Genomic DNA, 10,819 nt, shown 5'->3' on the forward strand with positions numbered 1-10,819 from the left:
TAGTGAGAGACAAACTGTTAGCTTTGCTCAAGGTGGATTTGGTACCAACGAGGAGAATTTCAGTTTTTACACTGTTAAGTTTGAGGAAGTTATGGGAAAGCCAGGATTTAATTTCAGAGAGGCAGAGTGAAAGGGAAGAAGGTGGAAGAGAGGTTTGCTGGAGAGATAGAGCTGGATGTCATCTGCAAAGCAATGCAATTGTATACCAAATTTACGGAGAATATTGCCAAGGGGAAGAAGATAGGTGATAAAGAGGAGCGGTCCCACAGATAGAGCCTTGGGGCACACCAGAACATACAGGAGAGGACTGTGAAGTGAAGGAGTTAATTTGGATGAACTGAGAGCGGCCAGAGAGATCAGAGTGGAACCAGCGTAGGGGCGTGTCAGTGATCCCTATGGAGGAAAGTCTGTCAAGGAGGATGGGATGAAAAATGGTGTCAAAAGCTGCAGTGAGGTCAAGAAGGACGAGGATGGAGAGTAAACCGGCGTCAGCTGCCAAAAGAAGATCATTGGTGACTTTTAAGAGAGCTGATTCTGTACTGTGGTAGTGGCGGAAACCAGATTGGAATGGTTCGTAGAAAACATTCTGGGAGAAGTGAGAGTGTAGCTGGGAGTACACAACTTTTTCTATGATTTTGGAAATCACAGGAAGCTGAGAAGTGAGGCGAAGGTTTTTGAGGTCATTGGGATCAGATCCAGGCTTTTTAAGAATTGGTGTGACAGCCGCCATTTTGAGGGGGACAGGGACGATTCCTGAGGATAGTGAGGAGTGAATAATGGCTGAAATGAATGGAAGGAGAGATGGCAAGCAGCATTTGACCAGAACTGTTGGGAGGGGATGTAATTGGAGGGGTACAGAGGAGCCAAGATGCTGGTGGATTTTGTTGACTTTTTCAGAAAATAATAGAATGAGAGAATTGCAGGTGCAATTGTAATTCACTAGTGACTAATGGCTTGATTCAATGATGATTCAAACATTATAAAGCACTGTGTCAGAAACTTTTGTCAATATAGCACAGTAGCGAGAAATCTGCACGACACTGACAGTATAGAGTTATAGACTGATTTAAGTCACTTTCTGTGTTCATCGTTTGTAATGCTGTATGTTATCAAGCTGCCTTAATTTACAAGAGAGGAAAAAGCATTTTGATCTGGCCGTTGGATCAAGGCAGTAATGAGGCAGTCTGCACTTTCTCTCCTTTGTTGCTGACATGCGGTATGTGCTAAAAAAAAGTAGGCACAAATGAGTCTGATACATGAGGAATCTTTGCAAAAAAATGATGACCCAAAAGTTTAAAATTTAAAAGAATAAAAGTCATTACAATGCAACAGTCTTGACTCATTCCAGAGTAAATATTGAGAAATTCTTACGGAAAATGGTCCGAGAGGCGCAGTGATCGTAGATATCAAAGTTACAAGTCAAAGCGATGCTGAAAAGATTAAACATTAATTATTGATATCTATAGTGCGTGCACACAATGACACAACAAAGAGACCTGCATATAGATTTTCTCCCTTAAAGTATAAAATAATGAATATGTATGCATAGTACTGAATAATACGTCATACATAAAATGTATTATTATTATTATTATTATTATTATTATTATTATTATTATTATTATTATTATTATTATTATTATTATTATTAAAATGAACTGAAACACTTTGCCACAGAGAAATAGCCAGTACAGGTATTCAGTTTCAACAGCATCCATGATATTGGAAAAAAAATTACAAGTGTATTAATTCAAATGCAACACAACTACTATAACTTTACAAAAAACAAACAAACAAACAAACAAACAAACAAACAAACAAACAAACAAACAAACAAGCAAACAAATAAACAAACAAAAAACAAAATAATAGACCACCCTTGGAAAGCATGCGTCGACAAAGAGCCCAGTGTGTCCCGTAACAGGCAAGCAAAAGATGCTCAGTGCAAATACACACGAGAACGTGCAGATACCGGATGAGGAGTCCTTTTGGGAATTGATGTTGGAGGTCACTCGGGAGGGGCGGGTGGGGTTAGGCTGGACTGTGCTTCTGGGATGAGTGTCATACAGTGGGAGGGTTGGCCATGGGCTATATAAATACAAGATCGTCATGCTCACTGAGATAAGTGTGTGAAAATTCTTGAAGACACAAACTCTTGACAGGAAAACCTAAGATGCCGCATTACAGGGGTGAGTCTGTCTGTCTGTCTGTCTGCCCACCCGCCCATCCATCTATCTTTACACCTGTCGTGATGTAAAGTAATCTGATCTTTGTCTGTCGTTAGCTGACATTTTGGATGTAGACCTGAGATGTCGTGAAAACAACTCGGCTCACCACACCAGGGAGATCGATTGGGAGCGCTTGATTGTGCGTAGGGGTCAGCCCTTCACCATCTCACTAAAGTGCTCAGAATCTGTGCTCCGTGAAAACTCCCTGGGTTTGGTCCTGCACCTTGGTGAGTAAAGTTAGAGTCCCAAAATGAATTGACTGATGGGTTCAAAGTTCGGTCTTTTGTAGAGGTCATAGCCATTTAGTTGCAGTGTGACAACTTCAGGAGGATTTTTCTAAAGAGTGAAACACAGCTTGTAATATCACAGCTGATTCTGATTAAACAACATTGCCTGAAGTGGCATCTTGGTGGATGCTTTGCTTTCACGGTCGGTCATGCCAATCGAAAATCAATTTCATTATTTTGACAACAGTGTTCAAGTGTAGATGAGGCACCTCTGATGAATGAATGTCTTTACATCATTTCTCATGTGTTGTTCATTCAGGCAAGCGAGATGATCTGGTGATCAGGGTTAACAAGGGCGGACACAACAAAGATGGTTGGTGGTTTATGCAGGAGGGAAGCCATGGAGAAGTGCTGCTGACTCTCCACAGCCCGGTAGATGCCATCATCGGCCATTACCGCCTGAATTTGTTGATGACATCACATAGTGGACATGTTCGTGAGAAGAATGAGAAAGTTAACTTCCACCTGCTCTACAACCCATGGTGCAGAGGTAAAAATAAGCAAATAAATACATAGGCACCCAAATGTATATACTGTACAGTACTGTAAATCTTCTTGCTAAATCTCGTGAGAATATTTAATATTTTGAATGTCCATGCGTGCCATAGATGATGCTGTGTACATTCCCGATGAGAAGCTCCTTCAGGAATATATCATGAATGAGAATGGGATCATTTATGTAGGCACCTCGGACTACATTCATGGCCGCCATTGGCACTTTGGGCAGGTACGTGCCTACATGTGAATTGTCGCAGTTGTGTACCAACGCAGTTTGTCAGCGCAATTATAAATTGTGCTTGTTACATAGAGTAAGCTCCTCAAGAGAGAGTGTCAGAATGTAACCAGACCACACATACAAAAGCATCACCCTTTTGCAGTTTGATGGGAGAACCATCAAATGTCAATTACTCTCTTCCATTTGCATATTTTTTGGTCACAGTTCGAAGATAATGTGATGGACATTTGTTTTGAAATCCTGGACAACTCAAATGATGCCTTGAAAAACTCAGAGAAGGATGTGAAACAAAGGTGGGACCCAGTCTATGTTGGAAGGATCATCTCTGCCATGGTGAGGATAGCATCAATGACACACCATTCACTTCATGGCCCTGCAATTGGCTTGTCGCTAAAGTCATGGGATAGTCTCCACCTAATGCATTATTAGCTATTAGCAGATTGCATACTTTGGTATTTGTTTACCATTTAAGCAGGAAATCCCAAATCAACTCAAATGGGTTACTTGTTGTGCTTTTGTCGAAATACATTCCGTAGTTCAAAAATATGTTGTCCAAAGCACTTTACCAAGTCTTATATTGACTTTTAAGTGAAAAGTAAAATATATATGATGCCCTAATGCAGCCACGACAACCTACAGAAAGGTTTTCTTCTTCTTCTTTTAGCTGAACCTAATTTTCTCCTCCCAGATGCCGAGCCAGACACTGGCCAGTTGCAGACTCCTTTGTGTGTGTGTTCCCCCCCGTGTTTAGTAAAGTTTTAATCCATCTGCATTCTGTCGTACAGTTAGTTAGCGCTAAAATAACCTGGCAGGGCCTGTTTCTACATTGCCCATAGTTGTGAATGTGAGTGTGAATGCTTGTTTGTCTAAATTGGCTTGCAACACTCTCGTCTATGGCGTACACCGCCTCATGCCCAAAATCGGTTGGGATAGATTTCAGTTACCTGCAATGATCCGAATGAGGATAAGCGCCAGAGTCAATAGACGGAAAGAGAAAGATGGCACACAGAAATAAAAACGATGATGTAAAATCACACTGACCATTCTGTACATATCTCCAGGTGAACTCCAACGGTGATCGAGGCGTGTTGGTGGGCCGCTGGCAGGAGCCGTACACTGATGGCGTTTCACCTTCCAAGTGGACCAGCAGTGTTCCGATCCTCCAAAAGTGGAGCAACGGCAGAGCCAGGCCGGTCAAATACGGCCAGTGTTGGGTCTATGCTGCTGTGGCCTGCACGGGTGAGCCTATGAAACATCAAATTGGCTTGCAAAGAATTGGGATTTGGTTGCATACGAGAACTAGGGCCTTTATCACAGAGTTCTCAAGACTTGACTTTCGGGGAAATGTTAGGACGACCCTAAAATGTACAAAGTTTGATTGCATTTACAGGTCAATGTAGTTTGATTCACAAAGAAACAATTATATTTCTAAGGAAGCACACTTCTTGTCCTTTCTTTTGTATCTCTGTGGAAAGCACTTTGGGAAAACTTGAGCTCAAAACCTGAGTTTGTTGTGTCTTCTCAATAGTACTGCGTTGCCTGGGAATCCCAACACGTCTCATTACCAACTTTGCTTCAGCTCATGACACTGATGGAAATCTTTCTTTGGACTTCCTTTTCAATGAAAAAATGGAGAGTCTGGATTCAAGAGGAAGGTCCGACAGCAGCTGGTAGGAAATCAAAATCACAAGTTCACGTTAACAGATTGAGTCTTCCATCATGGCATTATGTCTGTGTAAGCTCTCAGTCGTACAGGGGTGGTCCATCGATGAAAAGGTTTCTTCAGCCGTCATCTGTACTTCTTTGAAAGTGTCGGACGTTTCGCTTCTCATCCAAGAGGCTTCGTCATGAACTAAAATTTTGCTGGTAGCTTCGGTCCTATACGTCTATCCCTACTGTCCAGAGGTGCCAGACCTCTGCCCTGATAGGTCCCTGCTCTAAGGTTGGGGGAAGCAGAGGACTACTCCCTGCGTCTCCACTGATTGCTTCTGTCGGTCTGACTGATTATTGTCTATGACTGGCCTGATTGCCCCATTTGCTCTGGTATCACCTCATCAGCATAACTAAAGCCTATGTGGTAACGATCTCAGAAGTGTGTTGTAAGCACGATCTACATTAAACCTCACACCACCATGCCGATTCAGTGAACGGTTTTGCTGTTTCATAAAAATTGCTTTTTACTCCCCTTTCAAGCCATCTATATCTTTTAGGTGCATATGTACTACAGATTGAGGCCCACTAGTATTATCCCTGCGATGTTGATAAAGTATTTTTTGAGTATTTGTTTAGTCTCCCCATTGTATTGCTCTTTACAATCTTCATTTTACAATGTATTGAATACATTACATTATTTTGGTTGTCATTTGGCAGCTTTAGAAAACAACAAAGTAATGAGATCGTTACCACTTAACTTAGTGATGCTGATGAGGTAATACCAGAGCAAATGGGGCAATCAGACCAGTCGTAGACCATAACAGATCAGGACAGTAGAAGTAATCAGTGTAGCCTCAAGAAATAGTCCTATATATATATATATATATATATATATATATATATATATATATATATATATATATATATATATATATATATATATATATATATATATATATATATATATATATATATATATATGGCCAGAGCTACCAGCATCATTTTAGTTTTCTGACGAAGTCTCTTGGATGAGAATCGAAACGTCCAACACCTTAAAAGAAGTACAGATGATGGCTGAAGAAACCTTTTCATCATGGCATTATTCAACATGCACATTTCTTTTGACATCCCGTGTTAGGAATTTCCACTGTTGGGTGGAGTCATGGATGAAGAGACAGGATCTTCCACAGGGAAATGATGGCTGGCAGGTTTTGGACCCAACACCTCAAGAATTGAGTGATGGTACAAACATTTCTTATCTTGTCAATTTTATTTGATCGGGAGGTTTTGACATCACTCCATTCAAACTGATTATAAAATTATAAGACATTTTACTTTTCAGGAGAGTTCTGCTGTGGTCCATGTCCTGTCACGGCCATCAAGGAAGGCAATCTGGGCGTCAAATATGATGCTCCATTTATATTTGCTGAGGTGAACGCTGACATCATACACTGGATTGTCCGAAGAGATGGCCAACGTCAAAAGGTCATCATACATTTATCCTTATCCGTCGACGAAAGCCTGTTATGTATTATAATTAAATCAAATGGCCATGCTTAATGTTCCAGATCCGAGTGTCTCAGGACAGTATTGGCGTAAACATAAGCACCAAAAGTGTTGTCAACAACAGCAGAGAAGATGTCACTTCACATTACAAATATCCAGAAGGTTAGTCAACATAGTTGTCACAGTTGCCTTGAAAAATAAACTGTGGTACCTTTCTGATTACTTAATTTGAAAATGAACTCAATTTGAGAAAATGACTTTTTTTTTGTTCATTTAACAAATGCTAACAACTTCACCGCTCCACATAAAATCTTTTACAGGGATATTTCAGAACACTGTATATCTGTAAGTTTTTCAATTTCAAATAAAATACAATTTAAAAACATCTCATTTTCTGTACCGCTTATTCCTCATTAGGGTCGCGGGGGTTGCTGGAGCCTATCTCAGCTGTCTTTGGGCACGAGGCGGGGGACACCCTGAATTGGTTGCCAGCCAATCGCAGGGCACACAAAGACGTACAACAGTCACTCTCACACTCACACCTAGGGACAATTTGGAGTGGTCAATTAGCCTGCCATGCATGTTTTTGGAGTGTGGGAGGAAACCGGAGGACCCGGAGAAAACCCACGAGGGTTCGGGGAGAACATGCAAACTCCACACAGGGAGGCCGGACCGGGACGCGAACCGGCGACCTCTGCACTGTGAAGCCGGTGTGCTAACCACTCGACTACCGGGCCGCCCTTAAAAAAATATTTCTAAAAATATCACTGACATATCCATATGTAGGGAGGTTAATTAAGGATAGATTTCATGGGGCTATACCTCAGTCATTCTAGTGTGTCAAAAACAAAAATACTGCATCATAATCAGAAAGCCCTTATACTCCCACAATGGGGAACTTTGCAATCTGCATACCACAGAGAACAAGATTTTACCTGTGAGAAATGAACATACTGTAATTATCGAAGGAAAATTAACATCTGAGTTTTTCCCTCAGGCTCCAAGAAAGAGCGAGAGGTCTACGAAAAGGCCGGACGTCGAGGCAGAGAGCCATCCATTAACAGGACAAAACCAGGCAAAATGCAGATGACCATCAAACATGCCAAACCTGTATTTGGATCAGACTTTGACGTCGTTGTTGAGGTATGAGGACCGTAGACAGTGATAAATGAATGTGCCAATGACACAATAGCAGCACTGTGCAAAAAAAGTCTTCACTCACTTTGACATAATATCACAGTAAATATTGGGCTCATTCATGTCATGAATTAGGGTTCAATTGGAAATTGATGTTTATCGTTCGTCATGCAGTCTTAGGAACGGTTCTGCAGTCCATGTCACTCCATTCTGTGCAATGTATAGGTACTGTATCTGCTTCAAATGTGTTTAGTATATTTGGGGAAGTCACTGCTCTTATTTCAAATTGTGATGAAATCCAACGCTAACCTGTGCTGCCCGTACAGCACTGTTGATAACATAAATTTAGGATTGGTGTTGTTTCTCATGAAACCATCGCAACATAATCACACATCTAAATGGACCGGTTGAATTAACAGTTGAAGAATGACGGAGGAGTCCAAGCTGAAGCTCGTCTGACCATGCTGGCCAGGGCAGAAACATATAACTGTTTAAACCGAGGAGAGTTTGAGAGACAAACCAAGAGTGTTTCTGTGCCACCCCACAAAGGTTGGTAAATTCAAAAACATACAAGTGGTACCTTCACTTGCATGTGTGACAAAAGGGGACGTTACTGAGCAGCAACATCTTTAAAATGTGCCATTGCTTTAATGTGTGTGTTCAGTTCACAAGGAGGTGCTACGCGTTCGATACGCCGACTATGCCAAGTGTGTCTCTGAGCACCATGTGGTCAAGGTGATGGCGCTCCTGGAGATCCAGGGGGAGAATGAACCAGATATGGCCGTGGTCAAAATCCCACTCACCTTGCCGGAGTTGCTTGTAGAGGTGCGTGAAGGCTATCAGGATGCAGGTTGGGAACGCGTGGCTTTCTCTTTCTTACAAATAGTGGATATCTTTGGACCGGTACTTGTCTGCGAATGGATGGTTTGGAGACTGGATAAATGTCTAAAAGCATCACGTGACTTTGTTCAATTGTTGTTCTGCAGCTTCCTGGTAAGGCAGTTGTACATCACGCGGTAACAGGCTCCATCTCCTTTACCAACCCTCTACCGGTGCCACTCAGGCGGGGAGTTTTCACCGTGGAAGGAACAGGCTTGGTGTCTCCAACTGAGGTTAAGATGAAGTGAGTACAGATTTGAAAAAAACACAGACCCGTGACTTTATTCCCTTTGCCCCTTTCCTAACATCCAAAACTATTTTTTTCTTCTTCTCTTTAAGTGGTGAAATTGGCCCAGGTCAGAAAGTGTCCATCAAGATCACCTTTACCCCAGCACGGGCTGGCATGAGGAAACTGCTGGTGGATTTTGACTCAGACCAACTCCAGGACGTGAAGGGAGCCGCTACACTGATTGTTGGCCATTATCTCTAGCTGCTGAATTCGCTGTAAGACAGGGGTGTCCAAAGTCGGTCCTCGAGGGCCGCCGTCCTGCCTGTTTTCCAGCTCTCCGAGGAGCAACGCACCTGATTCAAATCATCAGGACCATTTTGATGCTGCTTCAGAGCTGGCTGATGAACTGATCATTTAAATCAGGTGTGTTGCTCCTGCAAGAGCTGGAAAACAGGCAGGACAGCGGCCCTCGAGGACCGACTTTGGACACCCCTGCTGTAAGACATTGTGACAGTTATATTTTCTCCGCAATATAGTCAGTAAAAGTATCACCAAATATTCATTATGCTCCTACTTCACATCCCTTATAAAGGCATCCAATTTTGTTCATGACTTGTATTGTAAAATTGAAATCACAAATGACCACTGGTACAATAATCAAAACTCTCCAAGTTCCAGCAACATTGTGTATCACAAATTGAATGAAATGTGTTTTTTATGCTTGGTTGAACTGATTCATGTGCACTATTCCACTGATGCGCAAAGCAGAAAAGCATATTTTGCTCAGGATTCTTTTAATAAAGATTGTTTTGTGGACTGATTACATTGAGAGTTTGATATTTTCATTTTTACTAAAACATCAGAGGAGAAAATGCATAGTGTGAACCATTTCAAGCAGACATGCTCCCATTGTTTTTGTTGGGCGTGTCCTCAAAGTGAATATTCCTGGAAAAAAAACCTGAATGATGCCAGAGAGAATTTTCAAATGTTTAGCTGATCTTTTGAATCAATTTACTCCAGTGCCCATCACACACAAAAACAAAGATGGCCCTGAATCACAACTGTCAAACTGTGGCTCTAGAGGACCACTATCCTGCATGTATAAGAGGTTTTCTTCCTCCAATACACCTGATTCAATTGATTACCTTTCCAGAAATCACTATAGGAGGTTGATAGTGAGGGTAAACTCCCAAAGTAGAAGCACTCAAGGCCAACAGGAAAGGAAGTGAAAACACTTGAGTCGTCCTGAGTGCTGAGATTTGTGTCAACCATGTGACAAATACCTCGTTACAAAGTGAATATGTGCTTTTGGATGCTTGAGTGAAGGGAACATTTTTCATATTTGCACCAACCAGCCACTCAAGACTATCATCTTTTAAACTCATTCAAGCTGATTTAGTCAATTGTTTTTTGGGGCGACAGTATCTTTTCGGTGCTCTTTATTGTCCCATCTTTAAAAATTGATATAAAAACAACTGTTGTGTGGTTGATGGTGAAAGGATGCCATCCATTAAAATCATATTTGTTTTAATGTTTGTTTGTTTGTTTTAAACCTTCAACATGACTTTTATTCCAGCCAATTCAAATTAAACTATTACACTTGTAACCTGGGTGATTATTTTTAAATTGTTGATACATTCCTATACTGTGTAAATTAATGGCCTTGATATTTTCTGTAGTCGAGTGGGTAGCACGTCGAATTCACAGTGCAAAGGTTCTGGGTACAATACCAGCCCTGGCCTTCCTCTGTGGGTTTTCTCTGGGTGCGCTGGCTTCCTCCCAAAAATAAACTCGGCAGGTTGATTGGACACAAATTGTGCCAAGGTGTGAGTGTGTGCCCTGCGATTGTCTGGCAACCAGTTCAGCGCCAAATAGACAAGGATTTGTATTTGACTCCAGGACGTCGTCCAAATAGGATCGATTCTGAACCTGTGTCCGGGGCGTATGACATGTAGTTACGTTTGCGAAGTTTTAAATATTCTCCAGTAGAGGGAGACAGACGTCGCCTTTGGTAACTATATTTTTGTCTGAAAACTGTTATTTCATGGCAGAGTCGTACGACGACAACTGTTGAAAAACAGTACGTATCTAAAATTTTGTTCTGCAATCAGCGCATGACAGACGTGCCGTGTTGGTATACAGTATTTAAAAGTATTTGTCGTAC

General features: G+C 41.6%; 1 protein-coding gene across 1 annotated transcript; it reads left to right on the forward strand.

Moving 5' to 3' along the window:
* The first annotated feature begins 2,025 nt into the window (after window positions 1-2,025).
* On the forward strand, window positions 2,026-8,980 carry LOC148898090 (protein-glutamine gamma-glutamyltransferase 2-like). Its single transcript, XM_088996238.1, has 15 exons — window positions 2,026-2,189; window positions 2,285-2,455; window positions 2,775-3,005; window positions 3,124-3,242; window positions 3,456-3,584; window positions 4,313-4,490; window positions 4,780-4,921; window positions 6,043-6,146; window positions 6,247-6,389; window positions 6,473-6,572; window positions 7,408-7,553; window positions 7,967-8,096; window positions 8,212-8,372; window positions 8,534-8,670; window positions 8,766-8,980. The coding sequence occupies exons 1-15, from the start codon at window positions 2,174-2,176 to the stop codon at window positions 8,914-8,916; spliced, it is 2,058 nt and encodes a 685-aa protein (XP_088852364.1). The 5' UTR covers window positions 2,026-2,173; the 3' UTR covers window positions 8,917-8,980.
* Window positions 8,981-10,819: the final 1,839 nt, after the last annotated feature.

The sequence above is a fragment of the Hippocampus bargibanti genome, linkage group LG05, assembly GCF_051943395.1.
Source record: "Hippocampus bargibanti isolate YZ-2025 linkage group LG05, ASM5194339v1, whole genome shotgun sequence".
In the NCBI taxonomy this organism is placed as follows: domain Eukaryota; kingdom Metazoa; phylum Chordata; class Actinopteri; order Syngnathiformes; family Syngnathidae; genus Hippocampus; species Hippocampus bargibanti.